The 22,379-nt window shown below is 45.5% G+C and overlaps 2 protein-coding genes across 6 annotated transcripts in view; both read right to left on the bottom strand.

The window, feature by feature from the left end:
• Nucleotides 1-1,559: 1,559 nt before the first annotated feature.
• The window catches only part of NOB1 (NIN1 (RPN12) binding protein 1 homolog), a 99,021-nt gene continuing 78,201 nt past the window's right edge, over nucleotides 1,560-22,379 (bottom strand). The window contains exons 8-9 of the mRNA XM_068261157.1: nucleotides 10,726-10,870; nucleotides 1,560-3,768 (exon numbers count right to left, since the gene is read on the bottom strand). Coding sequence (XP_068117258.1) covers nucleotides 3,499-3,768; nucleotides 10,726-10,870 — 415 coding nt within the window. The 3' untranslated portion in view covers nucleotides 1,560-3,498. The remainder of the gene's footprint in view (nucleotides 3,769-10,725; nucleotides 10,871-22,379) is intronic.
• Nucleotides 17,861-22,379, bottom strand: part of LOC137538814 (uncharacterized) — a 31,828-nt gene continuing 27,309 nt past the window's right edge. For all 5 annotated transcript variants that reach the window (XM_068261159.1, XM_068261158.1, XM_068261160.1 and 2 more), the window contains 2 exons: nucleotides 18,705-19,161; nucleotides 17,861-18,404 (listed from right to left, as the gene is read on the bottom strand). In XM_068261159.1, coding sequence (XP_068117260.1) covers nucleotides 17,967-18,404; nucleotides 18,705-19,161 — 895 coding nt within the window. In that variant the 3' untranslated portion in view covers nucleotides 17,861-17,966. The remainder of the gene's footprint in view (nucleotides 18,405-18,704; nucleotides 19,162-22,379) is intronic.

Here is a 22,379-nt window from a genome sequence, read left to right as displayed (position 1 = left end):
TACTGTGATTTGTCGTATAGGTCTACTGTTTGTACACATTCGCAGTACGTATTTAAAGTGGATCCAAAGTGAAAAACGAACTATGACAAGTAACTTGTCTATATATCTTATCTAAAGTTTAGATAGTTTACACAGCAAATCTAGCTGCAAACAGCTTCAACGGTTTCATGTTTATTTATTCTTGTGATACGAGGACAGACAGGTTTTGTTTGTCACATTATACACAGGCAAGCTGCTCTGCATCTCCACCCCTGAGCTCACTCCCCTCTGCCTCTGTAATCTCTGGCTAGTAACCTCCTCCCCCTGCCCAGAGTGAGCTACATGGAGTGCCAAGGTACTATGAGCTGTGGGCAAGGCTTGTTTAGTTTATAGGGAATTAGAGTATTAAAACACAAAAAAAAGTATTTGGCTTGAACAATGCCCTATAAACTATATGTAAGGAACACAATTATGCAATGAGTAAAAGTTTATCTCGGATCCACTTTAAAAGCATGGCGCCTTTGCCATCTTCACCCATACCGCCATAAACTGCAAGCAAGCATTCTTTTTAAAGGGAACCAGAGAGGAACGGGCTGAAAAAAAAAGAACAAGCCTTTATACATACCTGGGGCTTCTTCCAGCCCCATAAGCCTGGATCGCTCCCACGCCGCCATCCTCCGCTTCCTGGAACCGCCATTACCGGGCCCGTCACTTCCGGCGGACGCGGCCAATTGTCCGCATCACAGGGGCTCCCTCCATACATGTACGCATGCGGCTGCACAGCAGGCAGCCTCATGCGTACTTGTATAGAAGGAGCTCCGTGTGATGCGGCGAATCGGCCGCGTCCGCCGGCCGACTAGCGGCAATGACGGGACCCGGTACCAGCGGATCCAGGCAGCAGAGGACGGCGGCGTGGGAGCGATCCGTGCCTATGGGGCTGGAGGAAGCCCCAGGTATGTATTAAAGCTTCCCCCCAACCTCTCTGGTTCCCTTTAAGCAAGACAGTTAACAGTTTGGAGCTGCTACCCCCTCCACTGGCCTGGGAATGCCACAATACACATGTAATTTCTGGTTTGCTGTGAGCAGATGTGTGGAATACAGTATACAGCACAGGTTGCTGCTCTCCATTGCCACCTTTCTTTTACTGCAGATGTCAGCACCCTGCCTCCCCACCCAGAGGTACACACCAGTGCAGGGGCCATATTCAGGTATTGCAGCTAACATTTTTACCACCCCTAGATAAATTCCAATCAACCATGTGGCCCATAACTAAGACCAGGTTTCAGACTGTGGCCCTACATGTGAGCGAGTTGCACATCCCTGTTCAATGGAACTTGCTATAAAGACAGAATGGATGGGAATTGGGGGTGTGGCCTGCAATGAGGGGCTTCGTTCAGGGCGCCAGAACCTCTGTGCTACCGGCTCCTGTGGTGTAAATCCGGCCCTGGCCCTACTAGTGGTTGTATTAGGCTGACCCTCCTCTGAAGACACAGGCAGAGCCCATCCTATTGTCATTAAACAGCGTGGGGTGTAAAAGTACCTTCCAGAAGTTCAATTAATCACACTTCTTGACACATCAGTTTCAAGAACAAATATATATTTTAAGCAGTCTTTAAAAGCAAGTGTCTGGACAGCCTTCCAAGGGATGCTGTACATCCTAGGTTCTCAACGTGTGGTATGCGTACCCCAAGGGGTACTTCTGATGGTTCCAGGGGGTACTCAGGCTTGATATACTTAACCAAGAATAACAAATTTAGAGTTTTTTAGAAAATGCTAAATCTTATTTAAACACCAAATTAGTATTTTAGCTAATTAAAAGCAATAGTAAATGCTTGGAAATGGTTTACAACCAATCATCATGTACTATAATTAAATATATATTTGTCAAGGGGTACCTGTGATAATGTTTACTATGCTAGGGGGTACTTGGGGAGTACAGGGTTTTAAAAGGGGTACATACCAATAAAATGTTGAGAAACACTGCTGTACATCACCCACACAAGCTAAATAAACCACATTTCCTGATACAACAGTCGGGTACCCTTAATACAGACTTCAAAATGTTAGTCATGTGCTTGATTGGTGTCCCCGTTTTTTAACCTACATGACACCAGCAGGCTGGGAGTGTCCTCAATGACCTGTGGGCGGCATTTGCTCCACCTACTTCATGTTCCAGGGTGAGTGAAGTGAAGCAAGGACAGCTCAGGCTCCTCCCCCTGGTAAGAGGATGCATATAAACAAAAGCACATTTATAGAGGGGGAAGAGGGGTTGTCTGACCTGCACTTTCAGCAGCTGTGGGATGTTAAGAGCATCACAAAGGAAATGTTTGCACCCCTTCTGCAGTATTTAACTACAACTATTTCATGTAATAGGCCATGCTATTAGGTTTTGAGGCTGATTACCCTGTAATCTGTCATCTAATGAGGTCAGTTATCTCACTGTGGGATGTACTGAAAGGAAGTCAAAACTGCAACAACACTGATCTGTTTCAGGTCGGGTAGAGCCAACACAGCCTATGACCCGACTGTCTGGTGGCTGCAGGTTATCACAGCTGAGTTATGTGTGACAAGCCACTGACTGGTGTCATGCTGCCTGCATCCTGCACTGTCACTGCTCGGTGTCACAGAGCCTGCATTCTGCACTGACGGGTGTCACACTGTCTGCATCCTGCACAGTCACTGACTGGTGTCACACTGCCTGCATCCTGCACAGTCACTGACTGGTATCACACTGCCTGCACTATTACTGACTGGTGTCACACTGCCTGCATCCTTCACTGTCATTAACTGGTGTCACACTGCCTGCATCCTGCACTGTCACTAACTAGTGTCACACTGCCTGCATCCTGCACTGTCACTAACTGGTGTCACACTGCCTGCATCCTTCACTCTCACTAACTGGTGTCACACAGCCTGCATTGGTCAAAGACTGGAGTCACTGCTGGTACTTCTTACATCATTAGATCTGAATTATTGCTTTACATTTACAGAACACCAATATGTTTTTGCAGAGGACATCAATCAGTTCATATAATTTCTTGTCCCTTAGGGGGGTGTTAAGAATTAGGGCCACAATTTGTGTGGGATCCAATATGTATTTGGGATGTGGAAGGAAAGCAGAGGAAAGCCATGCAAAACATGGAGGGGGCAAACAACTTCTGTGCAGGGTTGGTTGTGGAACTGGGACTCCAGTGCTGTAAGGTGAGTGTACAAAGCCACATTTCTGTAGCCACCTGCTGCAGTGGGAAATTATCTGCCACCTGCTTCCTCCCCTCCCAGTCAGGTTCCCCCACAAGCATGAGAAATAGTAGACATTACAGGAGAACTCCGGACGCACTGGAGGGGAGAAGGATTTGTAAGTGGGAGGAGTCAGTGGGTGGTCAGTGGGCGGGGCCAGGACTTTCTTGTCAGAAAATAACGCTGGTAACAATCTTCCCTATTTCACTACAACTACAATGTCCCCTTCAGGAATTATGCCTGAAGGCACAATGTAAATAAATATGGAAATCCAGACTCGGCTCATCTCTTCTTCACCCCCTTCTTCCTGGAAGCATTGGGGTTCACCCGCCTGCGGCCGGCGCCCAGCGCAGAGTCTCTGATGTTCAGGTTGGCGGCTCGGCTGTAGATGTCGTTCTCTACAAATGGCGAGGTGCCGGCGATATAATCTGGGTTGAAGACATCAGTTTTGGCTTTAGCCTTCCTGGAGAGACGCTGTTGGGGGAAGCTCTGATCACCAACTAACAGCGGGTTGTTTGCGTGTTTCCCTCCTTGTGGGGCCGGCAAGGAATACTGTAGAGAAAACACATACAAAGATCAGAAGACTCCACAACACCAGTCTTGTAGCCCACAGTTCCCCAACCCTGTCCTCAAGGCCCATCAACAGTACAGGTTTTGCAGAAAACCACAAACATGCACAGGTGAGGTAATTAGTATCTCAGCAGAGCTGATCATCTACCCCTGGGATTTATACAAAACATGTACTGTTGGTGGGCCATGAGGACATAATGTAGCCCCATCACTTGTCACACAGCTTCAGCCAAAAGAGGAATCATAGCAGGTGAGGTATACCACCACAAAACGCATTACAAGGGATCGCAGCACCTTAAAGAGAATCTGTATTGTTAAAATCGCACAAAAGTAAACATACCAGTGCGTTAGGGGACATCTCCTATTACCCTCTGTCACAATTTCGCTGCTCCCCGCCGCATTCAAAGTGGTTAAAAACAGTTTTAAAAAGTTTGTTTATAAACAAACAAAATGGCCACCAAAACAGGAAGTAGGTTGATGTACAGTATGTCCACACATAGAAAATACATCCATACACAAGTAGGCTGTATACACCCTTCCTTTTGAATCTCAAGAGATCATTTGTGTGTTTCTTTCCCCCTGCAGCTCTCATCCACTGAAGTGTCAGGCTGTTTCTTCCTGCAGAGTGCAGACAGCTCTGCCTGTATGTAATTCCTCCGTATGTGAAAGCCCAGCCAGCTCAGAGGAGGATTTATCCAGCTTGTAAAAGATAAGAGAGAAGAGAGAAGCTGCCCTAATCTAAATAGTGCAGAGAGGGTCCTGGAGGGGGGAGATGCATCACAGAACCACAACACTGAAGAACTTGGCAGCCTTCCAGACACAGGCTGACAAGTCTGACAAGAGAGAGATAAGTTGATTTATTACAGAGATGGTGATAGTAGAACGTGCTGCAGTAAGCCAGAGCACATTAGGATAGCTTTTGGAACTTGTAGGATGATAAAAAACAGGATGCAATTCTTGTTACGGAGTCTCTTTAAAAAAAAAACCTGTAATGAGGAAAACGTCCCCTGGGGGTACTTCCCTCGTGAAAGGGAAGCCACTGGATCCTAACAAGGCTTCCCCCGTTCTTCTCTGTCCCTCCGTTCTGCAGCCCCCGAAGTGCAGCGATATAAATATTTACCTTCCGGGATCCAGCGCAGGTGTACTAGCGGATCTCCCTTTGGGATAAGGCGGAAATAGTCGAACCCGATCAATCCGCTCTACTGCGCAGGCGCGAGTCCTCTTCAGCCTGCATAATAGTGCGGATACGATGGGGTTCGGCTATTTCCGCCTTACCTGAAGGAAGAGCTGCTACTGCGCTGGATCAAGGCAAGGTAAATAAATCAGCGCTTATCAGGCTCGTCAGGGAGCCAGCGCTGGACTGCCTGCAGCTACAGGGATGGGGGGTGGGGGGGTAGAGTCATTGGGACCCTGAGGCTTCCCCCTCCCGAGGTAAGCACCACCCAGGGGATTTTTTTTTGTTACAGAGTCTCTTTAAAGAAAACCTGTAACAAAGTGCCCCTGGGAGGTACTTACCTTGGGAGGGGGGAAGCCTCTGGGATCCTGTCTAGGTTTCCCCCTTCGTCCCACAGTGGTCTTGCTGGGCCCCTCCGAATGGTGGCCATGTAAATATTTAGTAGTAGTGGCTCTTGGCTCGGGATCAGGCGGAAATAGCCAATACCAGTTGGGTCCGCTCTACTATGCAGGTGCAAGTCGCCTGAGCAGCAGAGTGATCCCGAGCCAAGAGCCGCTCCTGCGCTGGAGCCGGGGAAGGTACATTTTGGAGGCACTACTAAGCTTGCACCACAGCAAGGTGCAAATTGTCGGCTGTGGCTTCGGAGGGGCCCAGCAGGACCACTGTGGGACGGAGGAGGACAGGGAAGACTCGATAGGATCCAGAAGCTTCCCCCTCCTGAGGTAAGTACCCAGCAGGGGCCCTTTTTAATGTTACAGGGTCTCTTTAAAGAATGATTGACAGCCATAAAATCAAATTCCATTTACCCACTGCTCTGTGTTTATTATGTAGTCTACATCCTGAGACTGCATTGCAAGCATTCGAATATAATCATAAATGTGTCTGTGGTAATGAATCTTGTCTCAGTCAGCCTGGCTCTTTTCTTGTACATTGCTGGGGAGAGGGAAGCTTGTTATTCTCCCCTTCCACACTCCTGATTGGCTGAGGGCAGTTCAGTGTGACACGAAGCTGAGAAGGGAAATAGCAGTTAAATCACCTCACCCCTCTGCAGAAGCTGCTGAAATATGATCTATGTTATGCTCATGTATTTATAAAGAAAACTAGATATGACAGTGCTGGTTTTGGACTCTTCATCTCTTCATGGGGGATTCTCAGCATGGCCTTTATTCTTTATAAAGAAACTCCCTGAAAAGGAGTTATATAGAAAGATGCTCACCAGCCTCCCTGCTCACTTTTTGGGCAGTTGGACAGTGCAACTGCCATTCACTTTTGAGAATAAAGAAAACCCTGAGAATCACCCATGGGGAGATGGCCTAGTCCAAAACCTGTCAGTTCTGTCAGATTTCTACTACCTACTGGAGGTGACAGCAACATAGGAGAAAAGTATTTTAAGGCTCATTTTACTCTGGAAAAAATGTACTTCTTATATGTATGTGTATACATGTATTTCAAGATATTCGTGATAGTGGTCCTGACACTAGACTCTGTGGCCTGCCTGTGTATTTTGGACACCGCATGGGAGTTTTTACTGTTTCATGGCCTCTTCTCAATGACACATTCATTGAAGTATGCCAGAGCTAAAATCTATTTATCTCTTTTCTGCTCTCAGAAGCCATTTTCTGCCAGGAATGTGTTACATACATAGTTTATGACTAATTCTTAATCAGTGAGTGTTACATATAGTCCGACCCGGTCCCGACCTGGACAGAAACTATCACTTGCATACCTGATATTTTACTCTTTCAGGCAGAGGCAGTAAAAAAGGAATATAGCCTAATTATATGTGTGCGTGGCACTGTACATATACATGTCTATCTCATGTCACCTCGTGTGACCTTTAAAAAAGTTGTTGCACACAAACAACCAATGTGCTGGAAATCACGTTTCCAGTGGCAAAGATAAAGGATAAAACTTTGCAACAAGGTTGTCCGTACACCAATACTGCAAAAACCATCTTGATATGTGATCTGCCTGATGCATCGGGCAAAATGCGTGATTTCAGTTGCTCGTTATTGTTTGGCTATCTTTTGCACTTGACGGTTGCCTGATACGATCAAATCTGTTGCCTGTCGGATGTATCAAATGACCAGGTGTGTATACATAGCTTAATACCCTTAGCTATAAACACTCAACAAGCATGCAGGTCAGATGCTTCTGACTGAATTAGCTGCATACAAACAGCTAATTCAGGCTTGTTACAGGAGTGAGATTTAGAAACTACTGCAGCCAGAGATCAGCAGGACTGCCGGGCAATTGGTATTGTTCAAAAGGAAATAAATATGGCAGCCTCCATATGCCTCTCAGTTCAGATGTACTTTAAAGGAAGCATCAGTCCCTTCGCTTTGCATTTTCATTTGTATCAAGGGGGTGGTATGGGCGCTCCTCAAATTGTCACAATGTCCACTCCTTAAATTTTATATATATTGTCTCCACACTGTTGGATGGATCGCTATACAGTGGGGATAGCAATTCCCCTCTTTCTAATGTTCCACGTGATGTCTGTACAGCGCTCACTCCCCACAGTCATATACCCACAGGTTGATCACACACAGTTCCACATAATGCCGCTTTGTCCAATCTCTTGCAAAAATATGCTCTCACCAATGTGTAGGGGCTGATTTACCACAGAGGGGCCGCTTACCAACAAGCCCCTGATGAGTCATTCTGACGAAACCGGTAGGGCGTGGCTTTAAGCGGCAGACAGGAAGACGCTTACTGAGCGGCGGTGAGGACGTCCAAGGGAATTTTATGATATGCGCATACTATTTTATCAAATGTGAGTGTAACTTTTAATCTTTTATGATGGAATAAAAACGTTATTACGCTATGTGAGTTATATATCAGCTCTGCAGGTATCACAATAGCATCCAACGGAAAGCTCCAAAACTGACACCAAAAGCGCTGATTGCTGGTCCCTGTGAGGTCAGCAAAATATCTGGTGAGCGGTTAGGGGTATCTGTTGGTCTGGTGGCAGTTGTAGGCACGGTCACAAGGTGTGGAGTTTGTTGCCACTGTATGGAGGTGTACTCACTTTGCACTACATAGAGTTTGGAAGCACTGTGGACCATAACAGATTTATGCTATGTACATTGGCCTTCTCTTCTCTTTGAGGAACAAGTGCAACTGAAGCGGAGATGCCAGTATGAGGAGGGCAGATATGGAGTTGGATGAAAAGCGTATTTAGCTGATCTGTGGTAAATCAGCCCCTACACATTGGTGAGAGCATATTTTTGCAAGAGATTGGACAAAGCGGCATTATGTGGAACTTTGCATTTTCATTGCTGTTCCTAGAGGCAGTGGGTCAACGACCAGAGCTTTTCACACTTGGATGGTTGGGTGCTGCCTACTACTGTTTCTTTCTTAGGCCCAGTGCACACCAAAACCGCTAGCAGATCGTCAAAACGCTAGCGGTTTTGGGAGCAGAGAGCAGATAGCAGATATTTGGCCGGGTGCACACCAAGCGGATTTTGTATGCGATCCACCAGCCGCATCAGCCAGTGAAATCGCTTGGCTATTGTATCTCAATGTGTGGTGCACACCGGCAGTTTGAGGTTTTTTAGCAGCTTGGCAAAAACCTCAAACCGCCGGTGTGCACCATCCCATTGCAATACATTAGCCAAGCATTTTTCCAGGCGGATGCGGCCGGCGGATCGCTCCAAAAACTGCTCGGTGTGCACTGGGCCTTATACTAATATACTTGAGTGGTGCTGTTTTTTCAGTGGCAAAATTATTTATTGTTCTTCTATTATCTAGTTAACCACTAAGGGGGGGGGTCCCTTTATAGACCAGTGCAATTTTTACATTTCAGCACTCCTACCTTTCATTCACCAATAACTTTATCACTACTTCTCACAACAAAATGGGAAACTAGTTATATCTTTACCACCACTAGTTTGGCTTTCTTTGGGTGGTACATCTTGCTAAGAATTATTTTATTCTAAATACATTTTAATGGGAAGAATAAGGAAGAAAACAGAGTAAATTTCTCTATTTATTTTAAAATAAAACGCGTTACTGTGGATAAAATCCACACATTTTATTCATCCATTTGTCCTGGTTTAAAATGGTGTCTCGAGTCCAGTACAATGTATGGCGACAATATTTTATTTGGAAACAAAAGTGTATTGTTTAAATTGCTTCAGTCACTACCGTACGCACTTTCTCCATAAAAAAAAGGGGAGAAAAAGAACCTGCGTCTTAAAGAGACACTGAAGCGGAAAAAAAAAATATAATATAGTGAATTGGTTGTGCACTATGAATAATTACTAGAAGATTAGCAGCAAAGAAAATATTCTCATACTTTTATTTTCAGGTATATAGTGTTTTTTCTAACATTGCATCATTCTATAATATGTGCACATTACACAACACTCAGCATTCAAAATGAGTCTTTCAGAGCAGTCTGAAGTAATGACCTCTCCTCTAGCAGAGGAAAAGTAAATAATCCAGGAACAGTTGAGATAATAAAAGTCAGATAACAGCCCTCTCCACGACTAACTTAGTCGGAGAGCTTAATGGCTTGTTTGCATAGAGATAACAACTGGAGTTTCTCAACTCTTCCTGTACTGGAAACAATTACACTGATGTTTCTGATCTTAATGTTTTATTTCTTAGCTGTACTACATATACAAATCATAATATCATCATTTTTTTTTCGCTTCAGTGTCTCTTTAAACGGCAAAGGCAAGGAATGGAGGACACATGCAGGCCCACAGGATGACACAGGGGAGACCGGGGGATACCATTTGGGGGAAAACATGTAAAAGACGCTCCTGGAACATGGACCAGTATTTTTTTGTCTCTGGTTTTTGCCCTCTACATCTAGGTGTGTCATATTCCTGAGCATCATATATCGCAGCAAATACGATAATTACAAGCTTATATTTGCAAAAATAACAGTAATATACCCTCATAACATGCATAAAAAATTGAGTTCCTAAGTTAACTATTTACGTTTTTTTTTTTAAACTTTTTTTTATTATAACATTTTATTATTTTGTTAACTATGGGAGGGGAGGTAAGGGGTTAATTAATGGGGTATTTTAGATATTTATTGTAATGTATGTAAGTGTAATTTTACTATTTGGCCACTAGATGTCTCCCCATTTTTATTCCTCCTGTGTACTGGAACAGAGGGATTACTGTGTGTATGCTTTACTTTCATTTTTGTCAATGACCACTGGCATCTCATTGATCACAGGCAGGCACAAGACAAATAACATTTATATTGCGCTTTTCTCCTTGCAGACTCAAAACGCCAGAGCAGAGCAGCAGCCACTAGGGCGCGCTCTATTGGCAGTAGCAGTGTAAGGGAGACTTGCCAAAGGTCTCCTACTGATTAGTGCTGGCTTACTGAACAGGCAGAGCCAAGATTCGAACCCTGGTCTCCTGTGTCAGAGGCAGAGCCCTTAACCATTACACCATCAGCCAACTGCCAGTTAGCGTACTAACTGGCAGCGACGAGAACATGTGTGGGAGCACGCACGATGGCAGATGAATATCTACGTCCCTGGGACTTTAGATGAAGTCCTGCAGGGCATAGATATACTGCCACCGGGTGGGTTAGTATAAAATAGTTATATAAGCCATAGCACACCCATTTCATAGTGTGGAGATATTCTTTGCAAGGCCGTGGAGTCGGTACAAAAATGATCAGACTCCAACACCTCAGTTATGAAACCCCAACTCCAGGTACCCAAATTACTCCACAGCCCTGATTCTTTGGTTAACTCTATAGAAGCAGCTGAGTGACTGTGACCGCTTACCCTCATGCCTCGGGTGTTCAGGACTTTGGGGTTGCGGGAGAAGTGCACATGCAGACCACCATCCTCATTCACAGACACCGCCACCTTCTTCAGGGTCATATTGCCACAGTTGGGACAGAACTTTTTGGACATGTCAGACGTTGTCCTGAAAGAAAGACAGCCATATTATACCCAATCAACAAAACAAGGATGCCACCATATGCAAGTCAACATGAATGTATGCATTTGATTTGTAACATACATCAGTACATGATCTCAGATAAGGTGGTTTTCATGGACTACAATGCTGCAGCTTGTGTCCTACCCTCTGTAGATTTAGCTGGTGAACAAGTCAATCAGGAGTGACCTAGACTCTTAAAGTAGGAAGTGTACTAAAGGTCAGACTATTTCCAAGCGTTACAGTAAAAACCGTAACCGACGGTGATGGCAACAGTGACAATGGTGAAGCATTCAGTGTTATGCACAGGAGAGGAACTAGCTTGCGACACCCACTAAGCTAGTTCAGATTGTTGTAGATACAGGAAGTGGGATTTCCAGACCCCATGTAAAGCTTCCAGACAGGTGTAATGCTACAGGCAAGCAATTTGAAAATGCAGTGCCAAAAGTAATGCCTATAATTTACATTAAACAACTTGTGGTTTCAGAATCTGAATGAACACTATTAGATAAACATGTATGTTCAGTCCTAAGCCTACATGGAACTAGGCTGTGTTCCTTTTCTTACTGTAAGGGTTAAGACTCAAAGCAGTTTGTAAGTGATAAAGGACAATTCTAAAATAACTGATCTACGACTATGTATAAATGTTACAGCCAGAAGATAAAGTTGGCCACTTCAGGATCTGGCTGGCCAATACCCCAAAAAAGCCAATCATTTCAGGCTGGCCAGAATATGACCTGACCAGAGCTGGACGGCCAAGCCACGAAAATCAATGAAGTGCAGCAGCAGCGGTGTCTGAAATCCCCCGGCTCCTCTAATCGCTCCATACCTGCGTCTCAACTTCCGACTGCCGCGTCCTCTCACAGCATCGGTGAAATAGATGGGGCAGCCCCTCCCAGCAGCACGCCTGTGTAAGTGTGCGCTCTTCCATGCTTCTTATTGCAGCCACATGCTTTGCCGGTATTCATTGCCCTATTTCTACTTCATAGGGCAGCAAATCTCGCCAACACATGGGGATGCTATATGAATCTGGAGAGGACACATACACAAGCCCGCCGCTTGGGGAGGGGGGCTGTCCCTTCTATTTCGCCATCGGGACGCAGCGTGGAGAGGTTAGAGGAGACTGGGGATGCTAGACACCCACATTGCAGCCGCTGCACTGATTTTTGGTACTTGGCCAGCCAACTCTGGTCAGGTTGCGTTCTGGACAGCCGAAGTCTAATAATGCACGGTTATTCAGAAACATTTCCTGTATTGGCCGCAGTAGTCGGCTACTTCTAACATTGGCCGGCCAGATCCTGAAGTGGCCAGACTTCGGGTTTTGGCCGTAACATATACTTGTATCGCTAGTGCCAAATAGAATTGCACATATAGTCCTTTCTCCAGTCAAAAACCATTGATCAGGCAATATATCTGTACATAATGTACAGTATCGGAGTTTGTACTCCAGCAGCAGAATGACAATGAGCTTTCCCTTGTGTTTCCTTCTTATCTGATCTGCAAGTGGAAAATAAGTACGGTTATTCCTGCCTCACTCTAGCGAACATTTCTGGCTGCAGTATAAGCCAAGAAGAGAGGATGGCGTGAGAAAAACGCCCTTATTAGTAATTGGCTTTCTGAATACCACCTATATAACAACATGTGCTTTAAGCTGCTTACCTAAGTGTGCAGCTGTAATGTATCCTGCTTTTCTGAGCTTCCTATTCCCAACTCAGGCTATTAAGGGCAATGGGGGTGTATCTAAGAGTTAACAAATTTAACCGGTGGGTAAGGCTTAACTTGCCCTATTTGCACTTTCTGATACCTTCCTCTCTTCCTAGCTCTTTCACTAACGAAAAATGTAAGCTAGAGTGAGCCGCCGACATGAGCCACTACTCTGAAGATGCTCATACATCAGGTGACCTGGAGACCATCCAATTCAATTACTATAATCGAATTGAATGAAAATTGTTGCCGCCAAGTGCATGCACGACCGACAAAGCGACCAATTTCGGGACAGAAATTTGTCGCTTTGTCAATCGCGCATGCTGTGAGATGTCAGGCCAAAGTTAGTTGGTTGGGTGTACAGCGGCGATTTCGGAGCGAGCGTCAAGACGACGAAACCCCCCGCTGCAATGTATAAATGTGCCCCGTGTGCATTTATACGTTACCTGTTCCTGTTGCAGCATTAGCGCGGTGTCCCGTAAACTCCGGGCGTCTCTCCGTACACGCTACTGGCGCATAACGTCTAATGTCAGATGCTATGCGCTGACGTCAGAAGCTATGCGTCAGTAGCGCATACGAAATACCACGCGGAGGCTGCAACAGGACAGGTAACGTATAAATGCACACAGGGGGCACATTTCTACATTGGGGAAGAGGGGCAGCGGGCTCAAGCAGATTCTATATTTCACTCACTGCTGCCTCGCTTCTCTCCTGCATGGTTTATCTTACACTTATTTACTCTCTAGTCCTGCCATCTAATTCCCTGGGGAATTTTCAACTCTGTAGGCTTTTTTTTTTAATCAGCTCAGAGAAGCATAAACAGTGTTAGCTAGGATTTTGTAAAGAGTAGAGTGCCGTGACTTTTTTTCATGCACTCTGGCAGACACCTGTCCACTGTTGCATGTTCTCTCCCTATAGCCACCGGATGCTCCTCCCTGTGATAAACAGAGGCCTTTAGTGGTCACATAAGTATGATCCCTCACTCAGTTATGATTGTTTATACAGGAGAGGCATTCTCACTTTGAATGATAGAATAACTTCTTTATACACACAGACACATGTAACAAATTCCTAAACTTTCTGTAACCATTTATCACTGAGAACTGCCTGTAAATATTCAAACATCCATGTGTTAAAATCTAATTCCAATTCTTATAATCTGACAAAAGGAGTGACTGCAGAAAGCTAATCTATTAATGGTTATTGATATTACAACTACAGTCAATTTCAATCTATGTAACGACCAACACTGAAAACTAGAACCATTGATTAAACACAAGCTGTCAATGTACCCCTTTCTCTTGTTCGATAATTATCTTCTGATAGGTTCCGCCTTTATAACCAAATCCAGCAAATGTGAATTGTGGTTCGGTGTTAGTCGAGGAGCAGAAATGCAGACACCAAACATTGGATCCGGTGATAACTTTAAAGAGACTCTGTAACAATAAAAAAAAAAGTTCCCCTGGGGGGTACTCACCTTGGGAGGGGGAAGCCTCAGGGTCCCAATGAGGCTTCCCCTTCCCCTGTAGCTGCAGGCAGTCCAGCGCTGGCTCCCCCCAAAGTGTCCCGCAATCAGGGCTCGACAAGCCTGACAAGGCTTGATTTATTTACCTTCCCTGGCTCCAGCGGGGGCGCTGTTGCTGCTTTCAGCATGGAGATAGGCGGAAATAGCCGATCTCTGTAGGGTCCGCTCTACTGCGCAGAAGACTTGCGCCTGCACAGCAGAGTTCCCGACAGCGATCGGCTATTTCCGCCTATCTCCGAGTGGAGAGCCGATACTGCGCCTGCAGTGGAGCCGGGAGGGTAAATATTTCCCCACTGTTCCCGGAGCTTTTTCGCCACCGCCGCCATGGGAAGCCTTGATAGGATCCAGAGGCTTCCCTCCCCCCCGGAGGTGAGTACCCCCCAGGCGAGCTTTTCTTTGTTACAGATTTTCTTTAATGACTAACTATACATGGTTTATTGGAAGCTTTCCAAACGTTACGTTTCTTCTTCAGGTATTGGAGTAAAGCACAAAAGGAGGGACATTCCAATAGGACATTTGGATACAAGTTCATGAAAAGGTTTCAGACTCTAAATAAGCTTGGTACAAAAGAAATAGTCCGGGCACTGTCCCTTTAAAGGCTTTACTCAGACTGCGCGAAACGGCTGTAGTGCCCTCCTACATCCCCTGGTCACCGTCCTTCCCACCACCCGACATTGCAGATCAGATATATCTTGCAGATTGTATGTATGGAAGTGTCTTGTATTATGGACATGGCGGTAGTCTGAATAAAGCCTTTAAAAGGGACAGTGCCCGGACTAACTCTTTTGTACCAAGTTGTATACATGTGCTTTTCTGCCATTTGGCCGGCTGCATGCCCCTTGGCTGTCCCAAATCCGCACCATACAAGTGGTCTGGGGTGAGAAAGTGAACTGTACATGTTCGCCTTGTTACATGCGGGCCTAGCCTTCTATCTCCATTTACTGGGTGCCGAGTAAGTCCTTCTCAAGTGTAAGACTCTAAATAAGGACTTGAACAGAAAAAAGATTCATGAGTAAGTATGAATCGTAACATCATTTGGCTGTCCATGCAGATTTTTTTCCCCCATTTTTTAAAGAGACACTCAAGTCAGGAAAAAAAAAAAAAAAAAAAAAAAAAAGTTTTACTCACCTGAGGCTTCTACCAGCCCCCTGCAGCAGTCCTGTGCCCTCGCAGCCACTCACTAATTCTCTGGTCCCCCGCTACCAGCTAGTTTCGTTTTTACCGACAAGCCCGTCAGGACTGGCCATCCGTAGCTTTTTCCGCATTCGACTAATTAGCGCTATTGCGCGCTGCAACGCATACAAAAATACACGTTGCCGCATTACGAACGCATACATATGCAGCAACGCATATTTTTGTATGCGTTGCGGCCCGCAATAGCGCTAATTACAGTCAGGAATGCGGATAAAGCTACGCGTGGCCAGTCCTGACGGGCCTGTCGGCAAAAACGAAACTAGCTGGCAGCGGGGGACCAGAGGATTAGTGAGTGGCTGCGAGGGCACAGGATTGCTGCAGGGGGCTGGTAGAAGCCCCAGGTGAGTAAAACTCATTTTTTTTCTGGCTTAAGGTTCACTTTAATGCTAGGTACGCACGATGCACTTTTTCGGTTGATTTCACGTTCGATTGATTTTCGATACGTTTTTTCTGCTCAATTCTCTAATCTTTTCAATCAATTTCCATTCACTTCAATGAGAAATCGAGGTGTAAAACGATCTAAAGTAATATCGGACATGACGGAAATGATCAATCGAACGCATCTATCGAACGTAAAAAAAAAAAAACAACAACGTGTGTACCTAACATTAGACTGGCTGACTTTTTAACACTTGTTTGTTGCTGCTCTCTGGCTGAGAGAAAAGTTGATTATTTTGTGTGGTTACCTGTAGTGACAAATGCTGCTTTTTACATTTCAAAGGGGCTACAACTGTATGACATGTTTCCAACTGCCAAAAAAGCAAGAAGCGGCTACTTTCACTGACATCACCTGCCAGCAGTAAAAATGGCCCCATGTGATAAATGTCAGTATGCAAATCAGGGAGAGGAAAGATTTCACAATGGGCAACACTGACAATCATTTATGCATAATTATTATAAAAAGCACTTTTTATTATTTTGACTGAAGTTCCTCTTTAACATTTGGTAAGCTTGCAATAAACCATGTACACTTAGTCATTCAAGGTATCACTGGAATCAACGTTTGTTGGTTTGATGTCTGCGTTTCAAATCCAGAGAGAGAAGTGTGTCCGTGATGACTGTGACTAGACATAAACCAAGGCTTTCAAAACATCTGCTGGAAGCTGGATTTGTCATATGTACAACTGCTTGCTCTGTGCACCACAGGAATTACTCCCAAATACATTGGATGGTGCTTGAGGCAGAGAGCAAGGGTACATTTTACAACAAAAATACAATTGTGCAGAGAATTTGGATGGGGCAGCCATGCCTTTGATCGATATAAAAGAAAGCTTATGGCACCTGAAATGATGATGCAGAAGGAGGAAGGGGTGAGGTAGACAAAAGCATGTCTCCAACAAAGAGAGACATTCACACAGGGATCCATAGGGACAAAAGTCTTAAGGATTTTAAAAACTATTTGAGAATGACGAAGAAAATTTTCAGAGAAAACTGCATTACCTGATGAAAAAGGACCCCCACTTAATGTAACAGCAAGGGAGCAGTTAGTTGCTAACATGAGATTCCCGATCAATGGAAAGGCCTATAAGGAGGATCTTTAACTTCTTTAGCCTTTTCTTCACAGGCCTTGGTGCTGTGGCAAACATGGTGACTATGTAGAGGTATTACAGCATGTGCCGTGCTTCCTGTGGAATCAGATGAATGTCAGATAAACTTGTTCCATCTTTGTCCCCTCCGCTTGAAGAGTTTCCATGTGTTGTGAGGACCAGATGGCTGTGGCTACTCATCTTCAGGCTTGAGGAACTTTTAAAGTAGCAGAAGCACATTGGACATCAGACACCTCAGGACTAATCCACCAGGAAACGCTGGATCCCTATTTTTCTATTTACAAGATTCTTTGGTATGATTGTGGATTGCATAGGTTAATGCCCGATTATGGACTAGAAGACAGGACTGAGGCACTGATCATAGCAACACAAGAACAGCCACCAAGCACCAGATCCATAGATGTGGATACACTCCACACTAGGCAGGACCCAAAATGCGGTCTATGCACAGAGACCAACCAAGGTGAAAGCAGGAATAGCACCCCCCTGGCGTCACAATCAATGTCATTATGTGCAGGGACATTGTTCAAACCTCCAAAGTCCAAGATGGGAGATGCCGGAGAAGGTTGAGAATAACAGGGCTAGGATCCTGTGGGACCTCAACATCCAGAAGGACTAATAGGTACTAACCAGTCAAGCAGACATCACGGTTAAAGACATGGACAAGAATACAGCAGTAGTGATGGATATAGCAATGGCAACACTGGAGAAGTACTAAAGCCTAAAAGAAGAACTAGAGAAAATGTAGAAAATGGAGGCCTGAGTGGTACCAATATTGGTAGGACGTGTGACTTTGACTCCGAAGACTCAGGGAACAACAGATCTCTTTCCAGAAGATGGCAGTGTTAGGAACAGCTTAGATGTGCAGAACACAAACTCCCAGGCCTCTGGTTGAGAACACGAGGTAGAGGAAAAGTTTTTTTTCTTTGAGTAACTGTGGAATGTCATTACATTAAAATAAATCCCTCCCCCCAGGGTCTTAAAGAACCCCATCAAAAGATTCAAAGGTTTGTAACCAAAAATAGTTTAATAGAATAAAACAATGGTAAAACAAAACACAAATTAAAATCTACACATTAACTACAAGAAGAGACGACGAGCACAAATATATGTCCTACAGGTGTGTAGGAGAATAGCCATTGTCCCTGCACTTGACTGAATGTCCGTAGACCACAGGCTGCATCTGCGGAGGTGGCCCGTGGTCTGTAAAAATGGACTGTGGAAATTGGGGGTTTAGCCGGTTCTGCAGACCTCGATACATAATGTCTGTTGCCAGAATTTCAAAGGCAATTCTCTGATCTGGGCTCATGAGACGCATTTTGGTTCCCACGTAGGCAGTAAATGTGTCAATGTCGTCATCCTTTCTGTTGAGGAGCTCTGCTGTTTTTATCATTAATGTTTCCAAGTCGTCCATCTCGCTTCTCTTCCTTTTTCTCTTGGACTGGTTGGGACTAGATGACCGTGATGTGTTGGACTGTGCTGGAGTGCATGTGGATTCGGCGGCAGCGGACGTGCTTGGCTGGGGATCTGGAGCTGGTACTGATGAATACATCTGTAAGAGACAAAATGAAAACCTGTTAGTAGAACATCTGTTCGCTCAATGCTGCTACCTTCCCCCTTTCAACAAAGACTTTAGAACCAAATGCTTCCCCTAGTATGGATTGCTCAAATAGATGCCTTCTCACTGGCGAACAGATGGGCTGTAGATAATGAATAATGAGTTGAGGTAGGATGGTTGTGTGGCATAAGTACAGGGGATGAAAGGGAAGGGAGGTGAAGAATGACCAAGTAGACATTGTAAAAAAACAAAACAAAGAAGAGTAAAAAAGGGTAACAGTAATGATGTATTTACTAGAACAGTTGGCAAGGTGAACTCATCTATGACCGGTTTCTCATCCACCTCATCGTCCTCGTATAGCACACTTTGGGATACGGTCACCGCTTCCACACCTGGTTCTAGGTCATCCTGGTCCTGCACAAACTTCAAGAGGTCATAGTACCACAGACGAGGCACGTACACTTCACCGGCTCCGGCACCCGATCTCTTGGATGCGTCTATTTTGGCGACCTCTTTGGCAAACACGGTGCGAAGGTTAGCTATCTTGCTTTTAACGTAGCAAACATTGGCTGCAGGGTAAAAGGATCTACAGAAGTCCACCAGGGTGTCGTACGCTGCCTGACGCTTCAATTTATTTTTGTAGTCTGAAAGCTTGACTTTCCATAGGCAGGGAAGGGACCTGTAGAGCTCAATAAACTGATGCAGCTGCATTGTTGTCATGCTTCCTTTGTGCACTTTAGCCGGCATGTTTCTGGATTGAAAACAAGACATGAATTCGGGACCGTGAAAAATGTATGACTAATATACATAACACACAATATATCGGCTAGATCCTGAAGATCTAAACTTCGGATGCGGTCAATATGCAAAGAAGCATGTTGGAAACTTACATTTCAGGACTTTGGCCGGTCAGTTCTCTAAAATGGCAGAGCGCAGGCAGCCAAGTTTTCCTGTAGTCGTGGTGGTGCACCTCTGTTCTCTTTCTATCTTTTCTCTGCACACTGTTGACTGACTGGCAGCTGCTCTGGAGAAGGCTTTGGCACTTGGCCAGATGGGTCCTGCCATTTCGGGTTCTGGGCAGCCTAAAGGTGCATACACACATCAGACTATAGTCTTTGGAAAATGAAAGATCACAGACCAATCTTACCACCCTTCATGTAGTATGAGAGCCATACCTTCACAGTCTTTTCTATGGAGCTGAACTCCCCATCAGAAACAAAATCTTTGCAAGATGCTGCACACACAGATGCTGTACAGACACAAAAGATCAGTATCTGCAAAAGATCTGTTCCTGCCAAAAATCCATTCCTGCAAATTGCAATGATAGTGTATGAGATCTGCAGATCATCATACACACGATTTAACTGACATTCATGTGCAGATCAAGCAATCATCCGCAGATCTGAAAATCCATCCTGGTGGATCTGATCTGCAGATGAATGTCAGTTAAATCATGTGTGTATGATGATCTGTCAGTTAAATGTGTGTATGATGATCTGCAGATCTCATAGACTATCATTGCAATTTGTAGGAACTGATCTTTTGCAGGAACAGATCTTTTGCAGATACTGATCTTTTGTGTCTGTACAGCATCTGTGTGTGCAGCATCTTGCAAAGATTTGTTTCTGATGGGGAGTTCAGCTCCATAGAAAAGACAGTGTAGGTATGGCTCTCATACTACATAAAGGGTGGTAAGAGTGGTCTGTGATCTTTCATTTTCCAAAGACTATAGTCTGATGTGTGTATGCACCTAAAGTCCTAGAATGCAAGTTATACACTAGCTTCTTTGCACATTGGCCGAACTTTTGTTCTGGCCGTAACATATACACAACACACTCACACCTGTATTTGCTTGTGCCTCTCCACATAAATATACATGTATCCACATATTATATTAGAGGTTGTTTCAGCATCTTGTTGTGAGCAGGTATGGTCATTGAGGTGCAAATAATTCTGAGTTTATACAGAATTATGCAAATTTTGTATGGAAATGTAAGCAGGCTGAAAACAGACCAATCGAATTCCACCTTGGCTGTATAAATTTGCATAGTCTGGCGCCATCTGGGCATGATTTGCATATCACTAGTGTTCTCCCCAGGATTTTTTTCCACCCGGGTGGCATGAAAAAGTTGCCGGGTGGGGCGGCACGGGGAAATTTGGCGGGTTTGGAAAATTAAACACTAATTATGTCCTACACATGCGCCCATGTGTACGCTGGCAACCACGTGGGGCATGTGTATGGATGATGGACACAGAATGGAGCTAGCGGTGCACACGGACAGGTAAAGTGTAGGGGTGGGGGCACATTGCACACTTAGGGGGTGGCGGCAGATGCGGATACTTACAGGCTTGACAGTAGTGCCCGTGCACGATGACAGCCTCTATGCGCGCCTCTGCAGACTGTCGGCTTAGCCTCGGGCGCTGGTACTGCCTCTTACTACAGCTGGGTCAATGACTGCACGAGCTCGCCAGGAAGCGCAAGAGTTCGTGCACGGAGCTGTGCAGATTCGGGAGCAGCATGCGCAATAGCCGGCCACACGGTGATGGCAGCTGGGAACGCAGCCAGCCGGGCGGTAATTGATTTTACCAGGGCCGCCCACCTGTTTGATCCTGGGGAGAACACTGTATTGGTATATCTGTGGTTCAGGTATGCACACAGCATTTATGACATATTATTTTGAATACATTGCTATGACAGCATGTCAGTATCATCAAGCTGTGCATGTTGCTTCTCACAGCACCACTGACTCATCTGCTGCTCCAGCCACGAGATCCATAGCAGCCTGGACCCAACCCCCCCGAGTGACCCAGCCATATTTCGAGTGCAACCCTGACCCCCTCTGCCAAATGCCGACTGCCGAGCAGAATCGTGCTGAAACAATCTCAGCTCAGTGAGCTGATGTGTTAATGTCCCGCCCCCTCAACGCGTCCCCCGAGTTTCTAAACATCCCCCCACAGAGCAGTCATTTACCAGCAGTGTGTCCGTCCCCCTCCTGCACATACAGGCTCTATTAGCAAAGAAGCCTTCATTTACCGCTTCTCGCCGTTCGGATTCCCCTGCTTTGCCTGTCACCGGCTCTCCATGCTGACAGAATCTCAGCTCAGTGAGCTGATGTGTTGGATGTCCTGCCCCATCTCCTCGTCCCCACGAGTTTTCAAACATCCCCCGGCAGAGCAGAGTAGCAAAGTAGTCGTTTACCAATACCGTGTCCGTCCCCCTCCGGCACATATAGGCTCTATTATTAAAGAAGCTTTCACTCACCGCTCCTCGCCGTTCGGGTTCCTATGCTTTGCCTGTCACCGGCTCACATTTATGTCGCTATGCAGTGGCGCCTCGCCACTAGAGGGCATCATAGGTATGAGCCGGTGACAGGCAAGCAGGGGAACCCCGAACGGCAAGGAGCGGTGAGTGAAAGCTAGTTTCCGCCGTACACTCTAGAGCCTGTATGTGCAGGAAAGGGACGGACACGCTACCTTATGGGTAACGACTACTTTGCTACTCTGCAGCGCTGCTCTGTGCAGATTCGGAAGCAGCGCTGTTTTTTTGCTAGGTAACCAGGTGCGATAGCTGGCCACGTGGTGATGGCAGCTGGGAACGCAGCCAGCCGGGCGGTAATTGATTTTACCCGGGCGGCCCACCCACTTGATTGATCCTGGGGAGAACACTTCACTAACCATGCCTAGTTGTGAGGCTCATTCTTACAAAACTTATGCTGGGAATACACCATACGTTTTTACCCCCGATAATTTCCAACATGTCCGATATTCCTTCGGATCATTTTTTTGACTCGATTTCTCACAGAAGTGAACGGAAAAAGAAAAACAAGCGGAAGATAAGAGAATCGAGTGCAGAATCAAGTGGGAAAAAAGGATTGGGTGGAAAATTGAGCAGAAAAACGAATCGTGTGTACCCAGCATTACATGGCTTTGTTCTTTACTAGGGATGGTCAATGAGATGCAAATCATCCT

The sequence above is a fragment of the Hyperolius riggenbachi genome, chromosome 11 (genome assembly GCF_040937935.1).
Source record: "Hyperolius riggenbachi isolate aHypRig1 chromosome 11, aHypRig1.pri, whole genome shotgun sequence".
Taxonomy (NCBI): Eukaryota; Metazoa; Chordata; class Amphibia; order Anura; family Hyperoliidae; genus Hyperolius; species Hyperolius riggenbachi.
Note: the sequence above shows the minus strand (reverse complement) of the source record. Positions and strands in the feature narration are given on the sequence as shown.